Genomic DNA, 26,557 nt, shown 5'->3' with positions numbered 1-26,557 from the left:
GAGGAAGAAGGGGATGGTAGTACCAGTTTTAGCCATGCTCTGCTTGCTGAGGGCACATGTGGAGAAGAACTGAGTTCTTCACACTCTGTGACCCTTCCTGGAGTGCCGGCTTTTGCTGGGGATAAATGACAAACTGCTGGGCTCACCCTCACCTATTTCCAAAGCAGATCTTCAATCAGGAGTGTTGGCAGCCAAAGATGACATTCCACCAGCGCAGCTTAAGCTGTGCAGTGCCAGGCAGCAGAGGGGGGGACAGTCTCCCAATAAAACCCAATGCAAATGTGTAAAAACCTGATCAAAATCACACCACATACACAATCCGTGCACCCATCCTCTGTGTGATGCAGGGGCTGGTTCTGGTGGCGTGAGATGAAGAATAGCACATCTTTCCTGATAAAGAGGTATTGCCTGGTGCCAGTCACAGGCATGCGGTGGCCCCTTGAGATGACAGCCGAGGCAGTCACCTGGTCCAGAAGGTAAAAGAAACATTTCTAACAAACAGCAGCTTAAAATAGTGAAACACTTCATGTCTATATTATGAAACTATTTATTTAACGTTTTTGAAACTGGCTGTCAAATAGTTGAGCTACATCAGCTAATGCCAACAAAGTAAAGCAGTAACCAAGAATTCACGTATACAGGGGTTTAAAGAACAACCAACCCCCCTAAAACCAGTTTCCCTCCCTTCCTGAAACCTTCCAAACTCACACATGTGCCCACACACAGTTCCACCTCAGCTTTCTGCATTAGATCGGGCTGCTCTGCTCATCTGAAGATGTTCCTGCAGGACTGAGGTGCTCAGCATCGCACACAACTTGTGCATTTCAGGCAAAACCAGGTCACTTGGTAGTCTTGATATTCTCATGTCCCACCATCCTCAGAATTTCAAATGCCAAGGAAGCCACAGCAACATCAGCGTGAGAGCTGGAAATCAAAACCAGTAACATCTATTTATTAGACATCCTCGGGGGAAACCTCTTTGTTCAAATCCCACATTTGCCTTTATGCTGGACAATTCCTACCGACCATCAAGTGCACTCTATACCCTGCTTTTCTGTTAAGCACTAACAAACACGCAACCACAGATTCCGCCCTGTAGCAAATGTGGTGCAAAAATGAATTTCAGCTCAAATGCACAGTAACCGCTACCTCACTCCATCTCCTCTCTACAAACACGACATAATTTATCATGGCCCCATGAATCTGCACACACACGCTTCCAGCCAGACAGAAAGACGTGTTTTCACACACGCAACCCTCCCGCTGCACCGACTGCCCGCTCCCTCCACCCCAGCTCTGCAGGTCTGAGATTGAATGGTGGGGCCCTTTGCTTCCGCACCAAAGTTTTTATTATTACACGTATTTTGCCTAATTTTCCCTTCTGGAAACACATGTTTTTTCTGGCACTGGAACAGAGGCTCTAACACATTATTGCTATTCCACAGGAACAAGTCTTTTTGTTTTCTAGGCTACCATCCCTCACCTTTAGCTTAGAAAGGAAAGGACACTGTTAGATCAATCTGCAACTTCCTTGGTTGCTGCTAACGACAAATACCTACCAACACTCCATGCTTTGTGGAATGCAGAACTAGCCAGGAAATCGAAACGATCACTCCTCACTATGTCAACTGCTCTTAATGAGCAGCAATTTAAACCAGGAAACTTAGGTATCTGCAACAAATTCATCCTGGCAACTGTCTTCACTGAGAAATAAATGGCTACGATCCCACGTTTCAAAGTGTAGATTTGATTCCATGTAGCTACTAAGCAGAACAGGTTGGTTGTGCGTCACTCTTATAACTGCCTGTACTGATGAGACGAGGGTGTATCATGAGAAGAGATGGGCAGCAGGAGAGCACCCACAGCAGCTCGAGCCCAAGCAGTGCCCCTCTCCTGGCACCTGCCTGCTTGGCTGGTGTCCTCCTCCTGCCACGCAGGCAGAGCAGGAGATCAGAAACCTGCCTCATGAAATGAGCAAAGCAGAAACACTCCTCAACCACTTCACCCCAGTGATAGTATATGGGTTGGAAGGACTTGGGAGTTCAGACTACTTGGAGCGTGGCTTAAATCCAGGATCTCTAAAACATTTCCAATTCTGCATGAGACACAGAGAGGCTTCTTAACTGAGTTCAAAGCACAAGTGAGGAGACCAGGTTTATTAGGTCACAAGGAATACTCTGGGAAAGATGGCAGAATATCCATAGCCTCCATAAACAACAGCTAAACCTGTTAAAGTTTGCTAACCCCAGGCTTCTTCCATCTGTCTGTTGCCAATTTATCCACACCTGAGCCCATTACAGCCCCAAGATCCAGGCTGAATCCCTCTCAGTTTCCTATGGAGGCAAATGGATAGGGACATGTGTTCCCTAAAGAAGGGGAGGAGGGGAAAAGAAATCTGTGAGCTGCTGGGGGCTCCCCTGTTGCTGCTCCAGTGTGGGAGCTGGGCACAGCAGACGAACTTGGCTTACTCTAATGTACCACAGAATCATAGAATCCCAGACTGATTTGGGTTGGAAAGGACCTTAAGATCATCCAGTTCCAACCCCCTGCCATGGGCAGGGACACCTCCCACTAGAGCAGGTTGCTCCAAGCCCCGTCCAACCTGGCCTTGAACACTGCCAGGGATGGGGCAGCCACAGCTTCTCTGGGCACCCTGTGCCAGCGCCTCAGCACCCTCACAGGGAAGAACTTCTGCCTTAGATCTAACCTGAACTTCCCCTGTTTCAGATTGAACCCATCCGCCCTTGTCCTATTGCTACAGTCCCTGATGAAGAGTATCAAACAATTGTCACTGGCATCAGCTAGAATTTGGTCTACTGGGCCTCCTATGTCAAATAAGACATAAGAGTGCTGTTTATTTGGGGTTCTGTAGTATGTGGTTTTCTGAGTACAGAAATGTATATACAGAGAACAAAAAATGAGAAGAAGCCAGAAAAGCAGAGTCAGAGAGTGACTGGGCTGTCTAGTGCATCTAATACTGAAATGCCAAAAAACAGTGAAAGTCCAAAGGAGAAACCCCTGTGCTTCCTCACTGTCGCCTTCGGTGGTGTTGCCAGTGTCTCCCTTGGGAGAGCTGACGCTTTATTTTAGACAGATAATTTAATGTGTCATACAAAACCCCATGAGTCAGCAGCTGAGCATGCGAGACGGATGTAGACTGTTCTCGACAGGTTTGGTTAGTCCTCAGTGTGCATGTTCTTACACTCCCCACATCCCAACATTTCCTTTCCACATCTGCCCACATCCCCACTTCCTTCCAATACAGGGTACACCCTGACATAACGTGGAGGAGCCAATTTTCCCAAACAACTGACCCGTACAAAGCCTGCCTTTGGGAGCATAAAGAGCACCGAAAAGATTATCTTAGTGTTTCAAAACCTGAGCTATAAACTTCAATTTCTCGGGGAATTTTAGTTCAACCAGGAGTGAAACAGAATCACAGAATCAACCAGCTTGGAAAAGATGTTTAAGACCATCAAGCCCAACCGTTCCCCAGCACTGCCAAGGCCAGCACTAACCCATGGCACTGAGGGCATGCAGCCTAACAGCCCACAGCAGGAGTGTAAAATTTGTTTTGAGGGGCAGACACAGTAATTCGTTCATCCACATGTCCAAGGGGGATTGGATGACGGAAAGTCTATGGGAGATGAGCTGAGGTTTGGCCAACTTGTTGGGACTAGCACCTCTGTTCTTGCATTCCCCTCAGCCTCGTGCCTTCTTGGAGAAGCCACAGGTATTCTTAAACACAAGCGGTCCTGTTCTTCCACTGCACATTTGAAAGTAATCAGCACCAAACACAATCACTTTAAAACAGGGCACAAACATCACATTGTGCTTGTAGCCCACTCCACCAAGAACCACTGACCAGTGTCCAGCTATAGAGACCAAGTGTTTGGAATAAGATATTTAAGAATTAAGATCAACCACGGCCAAAGACAGAAACCTGAGCAGCTCATACAGCACAGAAGGCGATTACAGGAGAAGACCATTGCAGACAAAGAAGGAGGTGAGCTCTCTCAGCCCTGGAAATCCCTAGAAGCCTGAGGGAACTCACCTGGCAGTGTGGGCCAGGCTCTCTAGAGTTTGGATAAGAGCATCACCATCATTCTTCAGGCTCTCTGAGCACTTCTCGTTTGAAGTTATCTGGAACAAAAAGAAAGAACCGTTATCAAAGGCTTAGCAAGAAATTCCTCTCTGTCATATTTTTTGTGGGATAGGGGAGAGGGAAACAAGTTGTAGCATTCATTACAGTTGCAAATGGAATGTGACATTAAAGAGACCCAAGAGAAAGTCCCTTTTACTGAACAGGACTGAATTGTAGGCACAGACCATCTAAAATACCTTGGCTTAATTAACAAGATTCACTCTTGTTCAGAGTCCCTGTATGTGTGCAAATTCACACATCACGGTCTGCCAATCCTGATTTCATCTCTTGTACCAACACAAATACAAGCCCCATTTAGCCTGAATTCCAGGGAGATCGGGGTGGAGGGGCAGTCATTTTCATTTCTCATTTCAGGGAAAACATCACCAACCTTACACCAGCCTTCAGATCCAGACGTGTGGGGTTTCTCTGAAAGGAGCCAGGTTACAATCACTGCCCCTCATGAGTCATTAGGACTATTACCTGCACAGGACTGTCACCTACAGAGCAGGGGACTGAATGACCAAAGCTACATCCCCTTTTGTGTCAAGTGAAGCCTGACTATAGCTGATTTTGCTGCTGGTGTGTTCCATCACAATAATCTGTAATGACTGATTATTTCTCCAGCCTTAAGCAGTGTAACTACACAGCTCCAAGCGCATTTCCTGACCAGTTATTAAGCAGGTGAATGGGAAGGTTATGGGGGACATGACATGAAGATGCATATGTCTGTTGTGGCACAAACAGACACTTGAATATGTGGCAGTTTGCTGAAGCAGCTCTTCTACCTCCAAAAATTGCTGGGAAAAGTGTTTGCATGTCAGGTCCTGCTTGCAAAGGTAAAGAAATCTTGGCCGCAGAGAAAGGAAAGAGGAGGACCAGAGCAGCTGATTGTTCTGATACTGGAGGAGTTAATGCTTGAAACGACACCTTCTAATCCCAAAATTTGGCAAAGACTTTTAAGCTTTAGCATGCTGTGGCTGGCCCTATTTACCATTGATCAAGCATCTGGGTGATACGCCTTCACATCTCCCTCTTAAACCACCAGAGAAGCTGCATTTACAGCTGCCATCCCACCGTGATTTATCAGCAGCGATTCTGCAGTGGTGTCACTAGAGCTATAATCATAACACCCTGTAGTTAAGCAGTAACAGGGAACTGGGACCTATCTGAAGTAAACTACAATGCATCCTGTGTCTTGGAAAAACACAGTGATGCCATCACCTAAGTACAAACCACCGGCAAATCCTGATTACAGGATTTACAAACATTAATCATTAACTGCTTTACTCTTTCGAGGTTTATATCTGACTCTTTCAGTTTATATTTCAGTAATCCATTCCCTATATTTGTTAAGACACAGAAGATGTTTTGTAATCTGGGCTCTGAATGTGAGACCACCACCAAAGGTAACAGCAGCGACACAGTTGCAATACAGGGAGGAAAGTGCTTTCACCACAGGACATTGCATTCTATTCCTAAAGAGTGCTCATGCCTCTACCAGGCACTTCCCCATAACTTCTGCAGCTCACCAGCGGCTGCCACGTTCTTTGCACTTGCCAAATTCGTGTCCCTTGTTTATCCTCCAGGCTTAAAAGAGCCAGAGGTGACACAAGAGGAAGGTCACTAGGGCTGGATCATGCTCCATAAAAGTGCAAGGTCAGATAAAGGTTACAGGTATCTTTAATTCTAATACATCCTAACTCCTGCGTGCTGACACCTGTACCACCCTCATAGTCCTTTAACGAGTCAGTCTTTGTGTATCATACAGTGACAGAACATTCAAAATAGGCTCAACTATAAAATCTGGTAGCAAGACAAAAGTTTTAATTCTACAATGCTCTATTTCAAAGAGTAACTTAGTCCAACTGAGTCATAGGGTCTGACTACAGCCGAGTTGTAGCATGCCTTGTGCCATTATTAAGAATACATTTCTGTGGGTACAAAGCATTTGAGTGGAAAGGATTAAATGGCTTTATATGCACAGAAATGGTAATGGACAGAAGCAGAAAGACCCATGAGATCATCTGCCCATCTCCCTGCTGTATTTCACTGTTCAGAGCAGCTTTCAGCCACAAGCAACGGGTTTCTGCGATACCTGTCCAATAGGGGCTACTCCACTAGCTAATAAAATGCTCCAATAAGATCCTTTCAGAAGTAAAAGTGGTACCACAAGGAGGGAAAGTATTGGGCCTTTAACACCATGAGCATCCTGCAGACTGTTTAAGTCAAATTTAGGACACATTTTCTTGAGAGCATCAACTAACAGCTTCCCATGAGCCAAGGGGTGTTGAGGGAGAAATACTGTCTGAATCACTGTTCACTTTCAAGACCCAGGATAAGAGTTTATCAATTTTTCTTATTTAAATGTTTTGTCTTCATTTTGTTAATAAATTATGACAGGACATAAAATCATCAGTAACCAAAATTTTAGAAACTAACGTATTTTTCACTTACTTTGTTATCTTCTACCCTTCCATCCACACCAGTTCTAGTTCTCGTTCACTTGGAATTTTAACAACCAGTTTAGTGATCTCTTATAAGATTGCTATTTGTTAGGGCTGGCTACAACACATATTCAATGACATAATCAATAGCTATTCCTTTAATTAAAAAATGCAATTAAATCTCAGTTTAGTTGTACACTCACTGCAATTTAACAAGAATTTCAACATTACTTTTCTTTATTAAGCCAATAGCTATTCAGCAGCTTTCCTCACTTCAACCTAGTAAACAAGGATGAGCCATAAGGAGCACCATAATTGATACGTAAAGATCAGTATTCCCTAAATTTAGGATATTTCAGGTATTATGGTGTTGCTAAAGATGAGTGCAAAAAAACACATAACGTAGAACATTCTCTGGAAAATCATCTTCACTAATAAACTAAGGAGTTTAGGATCCTCGGTCAAAGAGGTGACTTTTGCAATTCAAGGTTCAAGAAAGCATGGAAACTTGAGGGCAAATTACTTTTCTTAAGGCTGGTTTCATAATACAGAACTGTTTTCTCTGGTTAGTCATTACTCATGACTGAGTTAAATGACCTAAGTAGTAAACTACTCTCTCACCATTCTGAAGAGAAAGAGACACTCCTGCGTTGCTGAGGTTTCAAGTAAACTGTAAGCTTGATGTCTGTGAAATAAACTGGGAAGTAATGCAAAATATTGACTGACTAAAAATAAGGAGCTTTGTATTTGAAACTTTTCTGAGTGGAGAGAGGCCCAGACGCATGTTTAGCTGCATCTTCAAGTGTTATCTTCTCAAATAACAACTGCTGGAGATGTTTGCCATTTCCATGCTCAACAGATACTTTTCTCAAGCCGTCATGGTATTAGAACAGGCTGCCCAGGGCAGTGCTGGAGTCACCGTCCCTGCAAGTGTTCACACCCCGTGTAGATGAGGCCCCAAGTGCCATGGGTTAGTGGTGGCCTTGGCAGTGCTGGGCAACGGTTGGACTGGATGAGTTTGAAGGTCTTTTCCAACCTGGTTGGTGCTATGATTCTATGGTCACTGTGCCTGTGCACACAATCAAGGCATTTCATAAATGCTCTTTCTCACACAATGGCTTTTTGTCTTTCCCAAACACACACATTTTTACCTCATGAAGTGATGCTTCTTTATGGTTTTCCTCAAAATTAAGTACAATTAAGCTAATTACCTTTGTAGGATTAGTTAGCTCAAGTTCTCACTCAACTTTATCAACTGGCTGACATGGGACCTGCCATGGGCTGCTTTATCAGAACCACCAGATACTTGTAGGTCCAACCTTAGCATCACTTAAGTATCAAAACATGCTGTGAATAAAGTACCACTTAACCCCAGTTAGAGGCTTCTCTGTGAATGAGAATTGTATCTTCAGCTAATACTGCAGTAAAACCAACCAGAAAGACACTTTTTCCTGTGCACTAACTGGGACCCTGCATAGGACATGGATGTTCAGGATAAAAAAAACCCCAAAGAATTGCCCTCTAGACAGTATTTCAAATAATGTCTTTATAATAAATGCTGTCCCCATGGTTTTAAATGTGCATCTCAGACTTCTCATTCCTGCTTCCATCTCTGCCTGGCCGAAGGCACTGCCAGTAGGACACATCACCTTCCATCCCCACCCAAAGCTGCTCTTTCAAATGCTGTCTGGGGTGGTGGTGATTGAAAGTTGGTGGCTATTCACAGCTGGTCAGTGTGACCCTACTCCCAGCTTTTAAGGAACAAATGTCACAAAAGATGGTGGTGTCAAAAACATCAGCTATAGCTGATGTGACAGCCCAGCAAATAAGTCAATGGGATGGTAACTTCAGAAATGAGGCACAACGGGCTGAAGGAGAAAATCTTCCAGTGTTATGCCTATCTTATGCCTATCCCAGGGCATTTAATGGTACTTTTCCTCCCAGGAAAAGTCAGTGCTGAGCTGTTCACAATCACTGCAGCAATCAAATAAAACATTTGGTTTGTCATTCACAACTCATGATGACGCGGCCAGAAATATGCTGCCATTCCTTCTTAATGGAGGGGCGATAACCAACATACTGCAAATAGGCACCCATTCAGGTGAGCATTTCTGTGGAAAAAAACCCTAACAGATCCATTGATCATGTTTGAATTTAATAAAGATTTCCTTCATTAGAAATCCCTCTCCAAGCACATACATTAAGCTGGCAGTGCCTAGAGGATGTATACAAATGGATGCACCACTTCCCATGATGGATCAAATGGATCCATCACTTCTGTAGGTCTGCACGCTTACTCTTACAGTCACGTAGCTTTACCTTTGTGTAAGGAAGGACCAGACCCAATAAAGCATTTGGAGCCTCTAAAGTAGCTGCAGAGTAGAGCAGTAGAGCTGTAATGATTATGTTTTAGGTGCCAACCCCCAAAGAGGAATCCTAAGAAGAGACCCAGATACCTGCACAGTGCATGGGGAGTGTGTAGTTACGAAAGGGCACGGAAACCTGCATGCCGAGCACAAAGTTCTCCAAATTCCCTCTCCTCTCTGGAGCTCAGACTGCTACCACAGCAAATGAAAACTCCTGGTGCAGAGACCACAACTCCAACCCTTTTCTCAGTGCCCCCGCAGCAGGCTACAGGTTCCCATGCTCTCCCGTAATCCTCTCCCCTTTCCTAGGCAAGTGAAGGTCAAAGTTTGTTGCCGCAGCACAGTTTCCACTGGAAGGGGAAAGGCTGGAAGGTTTGGATGGTTCCCATGTAGGGATTGAACAACATCATGACACAGGGACTTGGCAGGGCCTAGCGATTAGGCCAATTTTATATCCATGGCAGGAATTTTCTTAAAAATACAAGCAAACCGACTAAAACCAACAATAAATATCCTGGATATATACAGTGGCCTTTTGTGAGGTGTTTAATCTGGCATTTGCTCCATGTACTCAGCAGGTACATGGGGTTGGACCCTTCAAAGCACTAAGGTGCAACCGATTCACAGGTTGTTTAATGAAAATTAATGGTAACTCTTGCCAGGCAATGCAAGTCTAGCAGAGGAACACCTCAGGATTTGTGCTCACAAAGACACCGCGCACTCCCTACCATGGCCACAAGTTATTTTTACTCTCCATAATGTAGAAGAGCTCATTCTAAAAGGGTAAAAACCTTCCTGGCATTCTCCCCCCTCCCATCACAGCATGCTTCCTTGCTCCTCTTCTCTCTACAAATGGTTCAGCTGGAGTGAGACAGACACAGACCATGTGTGAGGGAAGAACAAATAAAGTCAGACAAGGTATATTTATGTTACTAATTGCCAACTCATTTGAACAGGCCTGAGCAATGTTGCTGGACCATAAAAACAAGAAAGGAAAGTTACAAAAGCATGAGTGTTCCAGGTGTGCTTTGGCAAGCACATTGCAGTCAGGGATTGCAGACACACAATTACAAAGACTTTGTGGCCTTCAGATCCTGCAAATACATGTGAAAACAAGCAGGTATCTGTGACATAAACCCCCCTACATCAGACAGCTTAGCTCTGATTTTAGAGTTCAAAACTCTTTTTTTTTTTCCCTCCCGTTATGGGTAAAATTCTTGTTGCACTGAAGTCAGCCGCAAACTCCCTTTGACTTTGATAAGGCCAAGATTTCACTCGACATGTTTTGTCTTCTAATTTGTATGTGTGTGCAGGTTTATTCCAAGTTCAAAGCAATCTCCACCGGTAACTTGGAATCGTACCAGTTTCCCGGCAGCCTGAAAGCCACGCTGTCTCAAGGACTATTCATAGAGACACAAGGAATGTCTCCCACATGCTATATAATGGTTAATTGATTTTGTATGTTTCTTGACACCTTCCACTTTGAGGCCATTCTCTGCCCTTCGGCTTATACATAATGCACACGAAGGCATGCTCCATGCTTGTAAAGTTGTAACATTAACAACTCGAAGGAGCGTTGTCTAAGCATAAGAGGAGATTCATAAAACCCTGGGGTAATTATTGAACTGAACACTGCTCTCTGCCTTGTTTGATTTTTTTTGGCTTGGTTTTTATTACAAGCAGTGTTCTCAGCTCACTTTCAGAGATACAAGATGTCTTTATAATCCAGAAAATACCTATTAGTGCAGTTTCCATCCTCTGTAACTAGTGAGTTTAAAATATTTGACTTAACTGAATAGGGCAACTTCTTCACATCCATTAGACCCAGCTGTCCACAACAACTTCATTAGCTAAAGTAAGCAGCAGTGCTGTCTGGCAAAAGGTGTCTCAAAAGGAGACTTCCACATAGTGTTGCAGTGTTGACAAGTTATACATGCTCATAAGCAAGCCCAGCATCAATATGACATTAAAAACAAACACTTGTCAGCCTGTTGCTGGTGATCTCATCTGCAAACACAGGTTCATCTGTCATCTGCATTCCAACGACTCCCTGTGGTACCACTTCAGACTAGTTTCGCTCTGTCCAAACAATGATTCCAGCTGGCCTCAAACATCAGCTTTAGCAAAATAGGGCCACATACTGAGCTTACACAAACCCTGCAAGCCCCTCAGACCCCTCTTCCTGCAGCTCCCAGGCAGCTGCCTGTCCTCACCTTGTTGGATCTGAGGAGACCACCACCTCCCGGACACACCTCACCCTGATGGTCTCTTACAACTTTCCCCCTTACAAAAGGAACAGGGAATTACACTGGAATAATTTTTTATTACCGCAGCAGTCCAATTTAGGCTCAGATCCTACATTTATGTTCCTTTAGGAGATAATGTAGAGGCTTCTAGTTGTCTTAGAGGAAAAAAGGCAATTATGAACACACATTAAAACAAAACACAGATCCTCTGCATATCTAGATCTCCCCTCAAGTTCATCATTCCAGGGATCTCTCAGATTCAAATGTCCTTCAGAGTCTCTCTTTATCAGCTTTTCTCCTAAAATAGCTTCTGACAAGTAACTCCTAATCCCTCTTAAATGTTGATTCCTATCACTCCTTTTCCAGTATGGCTGTCTTTTCTGGCCTAATAGTTCAATTTGTGAAAAAGATCCCTGAATTTCAGTCTCTGTCACCCCCTGTAAAACTCACAAAATAGTCTGACTGCAAAGATTTTTGGAGTTATATGCAACTTGCACCAATATGCTCCATGGGTTAGGGATTGCCTTTGTTTCTTTTCATGTTCATCTAGTACAGCTGAACTTAGATATTTCACTGACAGATTTCATGCTACAACGGTTCAAATAATTTCAAATATTTATACACTTGTAAGAGTAAGAATCATTACTACAGGTAACTCATCTTCTTGCTATTTGGAAAACCAGTGACACCCAGAACATGTTGGAAAGTGCTGACCTTTAAATGGCAATTACCACACATGAGAAGTATGCAAGCAACCAAGCAATTACCATTTTCATAAATGATTTTAAATGTAAGAGCACAAAGCCTTGAACAGCCATGCCTGTGATGCTCAGATGAACTGGCCAAACCCCTAGGAACTGCCAAGAAGTTGCAGTTTACTGAAAAACTTGAGTTTTAATGCTTACAGCCTCTAAAAAATGATTCCCTCAACTTTGACATTGTTCCTTTTCCTGCTTTAAAATGCTCCTCAGAAAGACAAAAGACTACTATGCCTTGCAAAGCTAGAGTGATGTGAACACTCTACCTATGCTGATGTGAACAGATGCTGTCAAAATTATCCTTACACATATCTATTGCTGCAATTCAAGTCAGATCTAGTATGTGAAATCCCTGGTTTCCCCTGAGCAGAACCTTAACTTTCTTGGAGAATGAAACAAAATTGGAAAACTCATGCTTACACTGGTTATAATCTGGGCTTGAACACAAGACTCCAACAACTAAAAATCTGTACAACTTGACTTAATGTGTTAGATTTACTATTCCAAGAAAAGTAGGAATATGAGGAGTTAAGAACCAACACAGATTATGAAAAATACAGACTTATAGAATAAAAATAGTGGCAAAATCATGTTAGAAAATCATTATAAACTATTATTTTGAGCTATATATTAATGGATTAAATGTTAATTCCTTTGTAAACCTTATAGATTTGGCTTCCATAGAATCTTAGAATCCTAGAACGGTTTGGGGTGGAAAGGACCTTAAGATCATCCAGTTCCAGCCTCCTGCCACAGGCAGGGACACCTCACACTAGACCAGGTTGCTCCAAGCCCTGTCCAACCTGGCCTTGAACACTGCCAGGGAGTAGTAGACACATAAAAAGCTTGGACACAGAACCCTTGAGGTTTTCTCTAAGTACCAAACATGGATAGTCTTACACTGCTTACATATACTGAAAGACTATCTAAAGACTAAAGACTATATAAAATATACTTCATATACTGAAAAGATTAAAAAGCTTGAAGATTTTTTATTAGAGGTAAAAAAGGCATTGTTGTATTTATGCTTTATGCAAAAAGCAACTAGGAATGTAAACGACTGAACAGGGATATAAGTCTATAAAACACCAATTTCTCAGGAAAATTATGCTTTATGTAACGGTTCAATTTCCATAAAATTGTAAAAACTGTCATAAAAACAAATGGACTTCTGGAATTGACTCTTGCTTATTGTCATGTGACAGATGGCTTTGCCTGCCTGGAAGAGAATGAACAGATACTGAATTGGTCCTCTCTGACCTCAGAGAGAATCATTTTGGACTATTCACATCCTTTTTTTAACAAGCCCAGTTGCATTTAAGTATCTTTACGGCAGCTAGTAAGTCATCCATGTGCAATTACAGAGAGGAGGTCAAAAGGAAGTAATAGTGATGAGTCCACAGATGACACAGCTAGGCAATCTCAACAATATTGCACGATGTAAAATTATAGTGCACTGAAACACCAAATGAGTACGGCAATCCTTTTGTGCCCACAAAAACAACGAATTAGGACTCCATAACAAAAACAACAGTGATAGTCACTGGAAATTACACTGGCCTTGAATTATGAATTGAATAAACAGGTTGCAGGTTTCAGAACTGCTAGTTTCACTGTACAAACCGAAGCAAAACATCTGTCCATGTGTTTTTCTCATTGTTGACCATGGGAGTATTGCTTTCCAGACAGCTCCTGTATCTATTCATAATCAGAGTGGGCTCCCAGTACCCAAACACCAGCACAATGATAATTGCTGTAGGGGGACTCGGAAAGCAAACACATTCCAAACAAGGGGATAAGTAACTTCCCCCCGGAACATGAGTCTGTAGAGTGCCAGCCACTGGAATAAAGACTTTTCATTCTTGCTGCTCTCTGACATTAAAAGCAGGTCCCATATTTGATGAGACCCCTCGTCAGTATCATTAAAGAGCAGTTATCGCAGATTGACTGAATAATGTCAGTTGTGAAAACAACCATCAACCAAAATGTGAGCCCAAATCTGCACTTAACACATATACTGTACATATACTTCCACACTTACACTATTTACTCCAAATAAAGATAGTAAGATTTAATGTAGAATGACTAGTTCAATAGGTCACGTTGTGAGTAAGCGTTCACAGTTACTTCAGAGGTCATTCCCCCTCAGTGTGTCTCACACTGTAGATAACCACAGGTTGTCAGCACATTCACGTTTTGGGTTTTGTCAACACTTGCCACATTTCATTAAGCTGTGTTTGGACTCCACGTATTTTACTCTTTAGAGCCCTGCTGGTTTAGTGACACTAAACCAGTGATTTGATGATTTCATAGCAATTTTCCTCTCCCTACCTTCACTCACATACAGCCGGACTTGGCTATCAGTTTCATCAGTGACTGGTAAGAACAGGTTCCTGAGTAGTTTTCCTATGCTTTTATCAATTCATTGAGTTCCAGATCCTGGCAGCCTGTGTGTAAGAGAAATTCTTGCAGCTGTCCCTGACATCATACCATTTTACTGTTCTTTATAGTAAGATTCAAAATACAGATGAATATAATAAACCCTGCAGAGTTTCTTTGCTGCAATTGCAAAAACAAATGGACTCCAAGACAAAGTTAGATGATTTACAACAGAAGCTTGCAAAGAGAAGATATATCACCTTTTTCTCTCAGTACAGTGTTGTATAGTCATTTTCATCTTTTCTTATCAGCTGCCATTTCCAACACAGGCAAGAAGTGCTCTTATTATGCTAGGGAGCAAAAAGAATCAAGCTCTCCAACCTGGCAGTCTTCTATCAACAATAAAAGATACAAAGACCCAGAGTCCAACATGATGTCACTAACCAGTGACATGAATGGCAATGCACTGCTCTATTGCTAATAAAAGAAGTTAGGGAAGGCTCATTTTCTTTAAGGATGAACTCAAGTAGCTGATAACACAACCCGGACAGTATAAAAAGAAGGGCAATGCATGACAACTCTGCGTACTACTTCATGGCAGATGTAGCGAGGGGAAGGAGACTCACTATCTGTACAGATGATGGGCATGGCAAGGACAATTTTGGCTGATGCAACTGCCCATTGTGATCACCAAAGTGGGACAAGGCAAGGAGGAATATATCAGTGTCAAGAAATGCATGTAGCAGCTGCAGAATATCTGCTTAAATTGTCCCTCCTCTCCACGTAGAAGGCTGTGTCTGGCAGTATTAACCTAGATAGTACAGCTTATCTTCTCCCTTGTATAGTTAAACAAATTTCAGCTAAATTAAAGTCATGCCATTAAGTAAACAGTCAACCAATCACAAGTACTTGAGTTAAAGCAGTTTAAGAAATTACCAACCACTTAGCTAGATTGTGAGATCTAGCTATATTGTATATATGCACCCACTAAATGGCAATGTTAAGTGGGTTGGCTTAAACCACCACTGTTGGTGATTTACTCTAAGTTATTTTACTCCACACTGTAAAAGACTGGGTGCCCATACAGTCAGCTGAGATACCTCAGGCAAGGTAGTACTGATTTCCAACTGAGCAAACAACAACTCCCTCAACTCCTTTCCCTTGATGGCACCGAGATGGATGTCCTTATTTTAAAAGCTGGGTAAATGATAAAATTCCAAGCACGAAATTGCTATCAACAGAGGAAATAGGCTAGCACTGTAATTTTTAAGGCATCTGTATTTTTATAAAACATATTCAAATTGAGATTAGTTATGTCATCAGTTAGTTATGTTGTCCAAGGGAGTTTTACATTTCAGAGCCTTAAGCATGAGCTCACAGACTCTTGTCATTAAAAGGTGGAGATAAAGAGGTGCAAAGCTGAAAAGATAAAACTTTCAGGGAAGAAGTCCACAACAAAGGCAGAGTCTGTCCTGTAAACACAAAATCTGCTGAATTCCCAAAGAAGAAAACCTTTTTCCTATAGGAAGTAAACAATTTAATTTGTATAGAAGAGCATTCTCTGGAAGACAAACGGACTGTTTCTCTTTGCAACTCTCTAATACAGAAGAGATTGACCTTTGCATCCTCATTTTGATGCTTATCTTGAACAAACAGCCTAGAAGTCAATGTCTACTGAGAAAAAATTCAGGAAGTGACTTTTCTTTAAAAGTGCAGAGCAAGTCCTAGGGAAAATTTTTATAAACGCTCATGCAGCTGCTGTGGCTGGATGTGAACCACCTTTGTGATGCAGTGTTTATTGGGCCATGAAATGCTTGCTGAGACAAGTTCAACTTCAATCTTGAATTACACGATTAAGTCTTTCAGGGAGTAAGTGATCCTTTGTAGCTTTTGTTATCTCCAAATACATCATATGCAGAAGAACAAACATTTTCTTATTTTCTTATATTGCTTTTATCTCATGGGGTGAATTTAGTGTTCAAGGAGTGGATATCACTGAGCAAAGGCAACCCTAATGAATGCAAGGGTTCTGACAAACTTCACCCACGCGGATGGGGCAGTGAACCTTACACCTAGCTTAAAGCACCGCCACTTCTGCAGTCTTGGCTTCAGCTGAACAGACAATTGTGATCAAACTGTACAAAGCAGCTACCGACAACCCAGCTTTCAGCTATGATTTAATCAGGACGTGAACTGGATATTTTTGCCTCTCATTTTCTTTTTGACTATGGGAAAAAATTATGAAGTACTATTATTGCACTTTAATATTCATAATAAATATGCACAGGCTAAAAATAAAGCATTTTTTAACTTAACAAAGCAGTTTGTTTTCTCTCAAGGTTTCAAGTCAAAACTCCTCAGACATTTTTGCTGATGCGCAGCTAATTACATCATTGTTTTGCATTTGCTATTGCACAACGACCATGAACAAGGTGTGCCTTAAAATTAGATGTTGCAGCCCATACACTTAACCTGATTAGGTCAATAATTTAAACATTAACACAGTTAGGGAAATGAAAGCAGAGTCTTGTTAAACAAGAAATTATTATATACTCTTACATTGTATTCTTTTAAATGAAACTTCATGCTTTCAGATGCAGAATGAGCATCTGGACGTTTGCCACAAGATATTGCCTTTTGCTCCTAAATCCCTCGTGGCTGTCAATCTTCCATCTCTGGCCTCCAGGACCAGGTAACCAAGTCACACTGCAACCTTTATCACATCACAACACGAAGCTGATGTGATGATCTCATTACTGTTCCAGGAAAAGGAATAAGCTCAATTCCTCTTTACTCCAGCAAATCTAGCTTTCAGCAAAGACCTACAAAGGCCTTGACCACATAACAGAGAGAACAAGTAAGAGTGGCACCCTGTTAAGGAAACTATTATCATAAGCAAGATAGTGACATTAAAGTATTTCAAAGAAAGACTCAATGCTTTGTCAGAGGATTCTTCAATTTTGAAGGAGATCTGAAGTTATCTATTTATACCTATCCATAATAGGTTAAGATACCTGGAAGTTACCTTTATGTCAGGTTAAAAAGAGTTTTGTACATTAAAGAGATTTATTGCATTATTTCAAGCACTTAATGCTATCTAAATTGGCTAGGAGGTTCATCTTGAAGCTCTTCGCCCTTTTTTTAATATTCTATTTGGATTATTTTCTAGCATAGTATCAGACATGCAGAAACAAAACCTAAAATGACTAAATCCGACTTAAAAAGAATACTTGTCTGATCAAAGCCTCTACCTCACCTGTGTTGGTTTTGGGTTTTTGGTGTGTTTTTTAGAACTAACTAGCAGGAAAAGCCTTATCTTCTAAGAGTTGCACTTGATTGCTTATAAAGATTTGAAGAATGATTGGGATTATCATTCTAAAACAGCACCCAGGGGAACTGGGTGGATCAAGGGATTGCTAATGAGATATTGAGTCTTTCACATCTAAACTGCTGATTTAAATTCAATCCAAAACAAAGATCACCCGACTGGTGGACATCTGAAGATCTGTAAGGAATGAGGTGATGTTCTCACTCTAGTCTTAGAAGATACATGTTTTAAGACCACTGAACTGCCAGCAAAATTGGCACTCTGCAGGGGAACAAAGTAATGAATTGACAATGAAACAGTTTAACTTTTACCCCTCAATAGGGTAATATAAAACAAGGATTTGGCTTTCTGGATCAGGTTTAGATCATAATTATGATCTCCAACCTGCTCAAAATAGGAGTTTCAGCCTCTTAAGACTACTACGGTAAAGACAAATGAAACATTTTAGTAACTTAAAAATTACTATTTCATTTCCAGAGAGGCTATAGTGGGTTTTAATGACTTATAATTTACAGAAAGGGCAGTGGTAGATGCTAATGAGTGACTCAGGCAACTTTTTATTACACTTTTCTGCAGGAGCAGTCATTATCACATGTCAGTTGCTCAGAACATAGCACTCTCTCGTCCTCCCTCTTACTTAATAAAAACAAATTAATGATATCCAATCATTTATGGACTCAGTGAATTTAGACCCTAGTTTCACTCATAAATTATGGTAAATGTATCATTTTAATTAACTTGGTAGTCAGAGCTGTTCTACAGATGTTTTGTTTGCTTGAACATACTTCAGTCTATGAACTACTTGCAACTCTTACTACTGTGATTCTTCATTTACTAATGGGATTTGTGACAGATCAACTGTATGACATATTACTTTTTCTCTTTGCTGACTACTGGGCCAAATTGAGAGTCCACCTCCTAGGCCTAAAGCTCTTTGCTCTTGGTACATGACATGGCTATCTATCTGTCTCAAATGGCTACCATGAAAACCAAGCCCACAGCCAGTATAGGGAGACGCACTGACCTTACCTACATATGAATCAGTGGGTTGGGCACGCACTAATTGCCACAGCAGAAGCAGAGCCTGTTCCCCTTACTCAGCCTTCTTCCCTCTTTCCTTCCTCTCAAAAAGCACTCTTCCACCCCATAACCCAAGTCCCTTATCCCTGCAGGAACATCCCTTGCAGACCCATGGCAATTACAACCCACACACAGGAAGGGAACCCACCAGAGGTACCAGAGCAAGGTAGCAGGTTCCATGCTGGTGGCCCTCCATGAAATGCAGGAGGCTAGAGCAGTTCTTTGTTGTGTGTTTCAAAGGATCCTTAGTGAATACCAGGCAGAAATCCATTCCGAAGATACAAGTACTTAGCTACCACCTTTACAGAAAATCAAGGCCTTGGGTCTGACTTCTGTCACCCAAGGAAGGGATGATCCCCTGTCTTCCCATTAGGTCTTCATCTAGGTGCTTGGTTTTAGCTTCCCTGCTTAAACTCCCTTTAGGTATGGAGTATGTAAAAGCGGGGTGTCATCCTCTGCCAGGAGGCTGCTAACATACTTCCTGGTACCCTTTTACGTTTCCAGAGAGTAGATGTATGCACATGCTCCAATTCCCCTCCCAAAGGAGTTGGATGTGTGATCAGAGAAACGTGTCTCAGGCCCAGTGGTCTTTCTGGACCCAGACTTTGCATTCTTTCTCCTATCATTCAGTACGCTAGGGTGGGTAAAGGCAGGTGCCTTTAGGGTCTAAAATATCTTGCACTAGGCACAAACATGCCACAGCCCTCCACCAACTAGCCCTTTTCATGTTGATGCAGCACAAGAACTGGCACACACCTTCTCTACACCCCAGCACCTTTAAGATGAGGAAAGGCATAACTTCCTTCCTATCAAGCAAGGCCAAACTTCAAAAAGGTCTCTACAAAGCTTATGTCCTCTGACAGGCTATTCTGACCATAGGCTGACCTTGGCCAAAATTATGAGCTTGTGACCATTCAGACACCAGGTAGCAGTCCATGAAAGGGGTTGACCAGCCACAGGGACCTTCTTACTCATTGCTGGCTTCATGGACATTTTTCTTGGACTAATGTTCCGCAATTCCCAAGGTCTATATAATTAGGATGATTTTTCCCTCTACACATTAGTCAGAGTATTTATCATTACTGAATGCTACCTGTAATTCCGTCAACCAGTCAATCAGTATTTTGAGTTGTCTGCAACTCTTCATCATCAGCCTTAGTTTTGAATAATTCTGTATCATCAAACATCTTTGCAATAGCACTCTTCATCTCTTTTTCCAGGCAAGTTATGAATGCACCGCAGAGCGAAGATCCCAGTAGGCTTATGACAGTAATCTACATGTATGGTGCAGCACTAGCTATATATTATTTCTTATCATTTAAGCTGTTATTCACCTGTGAGAAGAACTTTCCTCTCTCTCATGGCAGCTTAGTTGCTTTAGAAAGTTCTATTGAGAAACCTTAAGAAAAGCTTTTTCAAAATCCACGTCCACTATATCAAATGGATTGCAATTTCTCACACACTATTGACTCACTTGGAGGAATTGGAGAAATATGACTTCCCTGTACATACCTCATACTGACTCTTACCTAATGTACTATATTTATCTTTCTGTTTACCTCCTCTTCCTTATTATCATACCTAACACTTCAGCCTTACAGAAGTCAGAGTTAGTTGTCTGCAGTTCTCAGAATGATCCCTGGAGCCCTTTTAAATTTACTTGATAGGTTGCATACCACAATTAAAGCAATTCAGCAATTTCGTGGACTTGGAAAAAAAATTGGGACCAGCTGACCTGTTACTACTTGCCTGATCAAATTGTTCCAAAATTTCTTTTTGTAACACCTTCATGATTTTTATACAATTCTATACACATAAAAACAAGATTGAGATGACCAAACTGTGTAATTTTCAGTAGCAAAAATCAAAAGTCTGAAAAGTGACCTTTGTGGTGTAAGTACGAGGGAGACTTCATCAGGGACTGTAGTGACAGGACAAGGGGCGATGGGTTCAAACTGAAACAGGGGAAGTTCAGGTTAGATCTAAGGAAGAAGTTTTTTACTGTGAGGGTGGTGAGGTGCTGGCACAGGCTGCCCAAATAAATGGTAAATGCTCCATCCCTGGCAGTAGGGATGGACATCCCCAGGTAAGACAGAGCTTTGAGTGACATGGTCTAGTGTGAGGCATGGGCAGTTGGAACTGAATGATCTTAAGGTCCTTTCCAACCCAAACCATTCTATGATTCTATGATTCTATGACTTCCCCTCTCCTTGTCTTCAAGGAATACTTCATGTGTCAGTCTACGCAAAGATACAGCAGTTTCTCAAAACCTTTCTCAATAGTGATGAATGACTACCTTCATTGCAGATGACGTGTTTTTTCATTTGATGAACTGATATGATAGCTGTGACCATGAAAAGAGGCATCTTTGTCTCTACTGCGAGACAATCTGTTGAAAAATATACACCTCAGAGTATAACCTGGATCACTGGCCTTGCTAAGTAACAAACAGCCTTGCTAAGTAACACATACTAATCAACTTGGTAAACTGCACCACCAATAATCTAAATTACCACTACAGATTTCTGACAACCTTTTAAGTCTTAGCACCTCAATGTTTATGGACATCAGCATTTTAAGACAGAAAACAGCAGATATTTGAAAGTCCTCTGATGGGACACCTCACCTGAAGGTAAGCTATCTTATCACCTTGAAATGATCTCTTGTGATTTCTCTTGAAACATTTCCTGGATAAAGCTCCTGGAGATAAGAGACTTCTTACTGATTGTGTCTGTCCCTTATCACATTTCCACCCGAAACTGACGCTCGAAGTGACACTTCTTGTATGGTGCAGTTTCTGAATTTGCTCATCAAAACAGAAACGAGGAAGTTTTCTGAAGAGCCTGTTCCCACGTATTTGTAGCATATACATGACAAGCATACAAATATAATACAATAACATAATCTAGCTTTTGAGTCTGAGAACAAACTGTGGGTGTATTAGTTCTTATTTAACAGGAGCACCACTGGGAAGTACATTTCAAAGGGATAACAAGGCTCTGCAAAGGACTAAGATTCACAAAACTATGAGAAGAGAATAATTTTGTGATGGGTGTGGACTGTGGGAGTTTTTTTGAATAGCTGCTCAGAGCCAAGAAAAGCTAAACCTTTCTTCTTCTAAATGCAACAAAACCTTCTAATAAAGACAACAGATAAATGGAATAATGTTATTGCCATAGGACACGCAAGTGCAGCAAGCCAGGATATGGTAACATTTCAATGATAAGCAGAAATCACAGGTTTAGAGTGTAGAGACTAATAAAACACAGGAAGCTAAAATTAGGAAATGTTGCAAACATACCTGAGAACATCACCAAAACAGTCTTAAGAATAGTGTGCTTACCATGTTAGTGGAGGAAAATCTGCGTAATTAAAAGGCATTGATAATTTATGTAACACAGGTGAAGGAGTAAGAACGTCATTGCGTTGTAATTAGGAAAACTAATTGTCAGTTTCATTTTAAATTGGACTCAGAAACTCCAGTGGCATTTATGTGAGTAAAAGTTACTGAAACGACCATATTTAAAACACATTAGGGCAACTGACTTTTAGTTTATCAATAGACCAAGGACCTTTGAGTATGCTGCCAATCAACACCAGGAGGCAAAAAAGTGGGTAGGCTCTGGGAGGCTGTGGGACACAAACTGCTAAATTAGGGGAAATGTCAAGGAGTGGATGGGGTATGGAAATAGGCAACTGATGGGTACATAACAAAAAGTGCAAACACCAGATTGTTAGCAAGGAAGTCTCATGGTGAGACTGCCCTAAGAATAAGTTGGAAACTGGCAACAGGGAGAGCATGGAGAGATAAGCAAAGGGGGGTTATGGCCTTTGTCTTCCTAGATCACAGGAGATGATTCGATTAGTGTTGAGGGTCATGCCCAGAGCAGCTTCTCCCATGGAGAGCAGGAGGGATTTTAAAATAGGACAATGGCATTTTATTAGGGCACAACAGCTGAGAAAGGATTCTCCAGTGGCTAGGGAGCACTGGTTCACAGCTTCTCCTCTGCTCCCTTATTTTCAATGAACTCAGATCTTGGAAACTGAGCTGCTGCTTATATTCAAGTTTGTTTACTGGGCCGACCGACAGGAGATAATATTTCTTTACATCTCTCTTCACAAAAGCCTGCAGCAACAGATGGATTTTGCAGCATAATCTAAAGGTCAACAACTTCTGACCAGCAAACTAATGGAGAACAGACCAGACTGCAGCAAGTTCAGCACTGGGGAAACTTAATTAAAAATTAGATTTGTATTTAACCAGTGTTTCAGTATTGCACAAGGACTGAGGGAGTAGCTGATGTACCTAAGGTATGTTCAAACCAATAAATGCTTTTTCTAAAAAGGAAAGCTATGCATAAATGTAAATCACATCCCAAATTCACTATTTCTAAGACGCAATATATAACAAACAGCTAGTTTTCTCCATCAGTTAAAAGCTTCTAAGCACATCAAAGTGTTCCGAATTCAACATGACAGAGGGGTAGATTCTGTCATGATGTGTCTGAAATGGCTTAGAATTATTTTCACGAGTTATAGATGGGGGGTTGAGGGGGAGAAAGAAGGCTGTCACATAGACATTCAGAAGCACTTACGATTAATCAAGACTCTCAAGCTACAAATCTGAAATGCCCTACTTCTCTTCAGCTAAGAAAATGGTTTCAACTCTGTCATACTGCTCAGTTTCCCATCCTTTCACCAAAACTCAAAACTTCAATTGTCCAAGGGTGTATCCCTCAGCTATTGAATATCCTTCAGACTCAGAGGGACTAAACAAACATGGCCTATGCTTCACAGTAATGCATACGACTACAGCAGCCCATCCAGAATAAATGAAAGATCAGTCAGATACCATTTTGCACAGCCGTTTGATAAGAAATCATTCCAGTCCAGCAGTTTGTAACATGGGCAACTGGTCAGTAAAACCAGTTGTTCTCATTCACAGCAGAAATCGTCAAGCAATGAAACCAGCAGAGCCTCTGAATCATAGAATCATAGAATGGTTTGGGTTGGAAGGGACTTTCAAAGCTCATCTAGTCCAACCCACTGCAATGAGCAGGGACATCTTCAACTAGGTGTGGTTGCCGAGAACGACATCCAGCCTGGCCTGGAATGTCTCCAGGGATGGTGCATCCACCACCTCTTTGGGCAACCTGTGCCAGTGTTTTACCACCCACATTGTACAGAATTTCTTCTTCACACCCAGCCTGAATCTCCCTCTTTTAGTTTAAAACCATTGCCCCTCGTCCTGTCACAACAGGCCCTGCTAAGAAGTCTGAAGCACTACACGGCCTCTGAATTGATAGGCAGAGGGGAAAGATCAGCTTGAGGAGAGTTACTGTCCTTGGCAATAATATTCTATCATTGAACTTGACACAAATACTGACTTTTAGATATAACTTCTACACTTGCACAGATGCAACCATATAAATAAACAAAGCCCAAATCACCAGTTAGCACAACACTAGTAGTAATTTCAGCTGTTACAGAATTGATACTTAAGTTCTGTAGTTTAAGTTGCAGAACTTATTTGATCATTATTTGATTATAATACCCCTCTTTTGCACACACTTTTCTGAATATGCTTTATAGGAAGAAGCATTCTTTATTTTAAGAAACTTCTGAGTTTTTAAGACTGCTGAAAGCATTTAGCTAAGATTTTTAGCTGCAGGTTTTTAAACAGGAACACGGAAAATATACATGCAGGAAAGGAACTGCATATTTTAAAGAGCTGGCTAAAAGACAGCACTTTGATTTTGCCCCAGTTTGATTCCATGAGACCATGAAGAAGACCAACCAGTGGGAATTAAAACATTGGATCACAATAAATCAACAGAAAAGAAAACATTAGCTGAGGCATTAAATTTACATTTTCCAGACCATTGGCTCTTGTGACCCAGAATATACTGGGAAATTTGAAGTTCTGCTGTCAGTTCTGTAGCTCTGATACACTTTAGCCCAAAGCACAGTCATGAAGGGCAGGCTCTCACTTCACTCTCTTGCCCTACACTGGAATATACTTATTTTTAGGCATGGCATATTTACAGTCTTATTACACATAGGAGTGGGGATGATAAGGTTCATGCTCAGTCTCAGATCGGGATGATGCACGCACTGTTTAAAAGGAAATAGCTGCTGTTTGAGGACCATACAATCAGCTGCATAGCTGCAAGAAGCTTTAGCATACTCAGAATTTTCAGATATTTCTGGTTGTATTATGAAAGAAATCTTTATTGAGCATACAAAAAGCTGCCACTTTCTGAAGGGTTTCAAGCTTTTAAAGAATTTTTCAAATAAGAGAAGATTTCAGGGGATGGCAAAAGCCACACTGTGAAAAGAGAAGTAAAATTTTTGCCACAGGCAGTAACTTTTCAGAAAAGCACAGTTAAAATTAAGTCATCAGAATTTTTAGAACTATGACATAATAATAACAACAACAACAGTAACAATAACAATGACAATAATGTAATATCTCTTAGTAATATTACAGGAAACTGTGGAAATTTCATCAAGAATAGCTTAGCAAAATCTCAACCTGAGGCCAACACCTATTATGACAAATTAGAGCCAAAACATCCCAAAGTTACAGGCAACTGTTATACAATGGGACAAGCTGGAAAACCCCAATAATATCAACCACACATGTCATATTCAGCCCTGTCTACACCACAGAGGAAATGACAAAGTAAGTATTTTGCCTTCTTTTGGCTAAAATGCTTTTAGCATGCTCTCTCTCACTAGTATCACCACAGTGTTCCTGCTAACTGTTGTGCTGCAGTAAATGACTTCCCAGGATAGCTTTGTTTCTCTTCCCTGTCCATATTATTTTGGAAATCTTACTAGAATAACATTGGTGACATGTTTAAATATGTCTGTTGTTACCACAGTTTCAACAGCAGTGCACAAAGGCTGTAGCGACCACCTCCTGCCCTCTACCATTCAGTCTACTCAGCAGATCCAATAGGGGACACATAGAAATGTTCCCCTTTTGATATCCTGGTTGAACAACAGTTGTCCTGGACTTCTGATTTAACCTGCCTGGTAGGAAATTCAGCTAAATAAAACCCAACATAATAAGCAAGCTTGTGATGGGAATATTACCCAGGTACGAAAGAGTATTTCATATTCTCAAGCAATATCAAATCAGTTACAGAATATTTGTAGTACTATAAACAGAACACAATAAAAATACATTTTTTAAGTTTTCCCATAATAAGTTACCAATTATATATGATCAAACATCTCCAATGCAAAAAATATTCTACAGATAAAGTTTCAAATTCACTCATTCCTCCTCATTTCAACTGGCCTTGCCATGCCTCATAAATGGCAAAACCAGACACCAGGTAAACAGTATGTGACCTTTATGTGACATATGGTGAAGGACATCGGGGCTCCTGATAAACAGGGACTTTTTGAGAGGATGTAAGGCCATGACCTATAAATACAGAAGAGGTGAAGCCTATAATACTTCTCCTTTTCCATCAAGAATAGGCATAGATCCAGACTCTTACGGGCTTTAGGCACTGAGGTTAACCCCTGGCTATTAGAAGTAGGATATTGAGGAAAACGATGTACATCAAACCGATGATCACTCAAGTGAACACAGACTACATCCTTACCTTGCTCCCCCTAACAGAAGTCATGGCTGGGTTAAGTAACACAGGGCAGGGGTAAAAATCTCCCCTTTGAAAGAGATAAGGAGAGGTCCCTCTCCTGATGGAAAGTCAGAAGAAAGCCTGGTTGCCTCTAGCCTAGAGCTACATCTGAACTCTTCCATGAGGCTACTCCAAGAGTCTGAGCTATGAA

General features: G+C 41.4%; 1 protein-coding gene across 2 annotated transcripts in view; it reads right to left on the bottom strand.

The window, feature by feature from the left end:
* Window positions 1–529: 529 nt before the first annotated feature.
* Window positions 530–26,557, bottom strand: part of ULK4 (unc-51 like kinase 4) — a 225,741-nt gene continuing 199,713 nt past the window's right edge. The window contains exons 37-38 of one of the 2 annotated variants that reach the window (XM_030512705.1): window positions 4,055–4,143; window positions 530–924 (exon numbers count right to left, since the gene is read on the bottom strand). In XM_030512705.1, the coding sequence (XP_030368565.1) occupies window positions 840–924; window positions 4,055–4,143 (174 nt within the window). In that variant the 3' untranslated portion in view covers window positions 530–839. The remainder of the gene's footprint in view (window positions 925–4,054; window positions 4,144–26,557) is intronic. The other variant, XM_030512714.1, reaches the window with a different exon arrangement.

This window comes from Strigops habroptila, chromosome 1, assembly GCF_004027225.2.
Source record: "Strigops habroptila isolate Jane chromosome 1, bStrHab1.2.pri, whole genome shotgun sequence".
In the NCBI taxonomy this organism is placed as follows: Eukaryota; Metazoa; Chordata; class Aves; order Psittaciformes; family Psittacidae; genus Strigops; species Strigops habroptila.
This window is presented reverse-complemented; position numbering and strand designations above follow the sequence as displayed.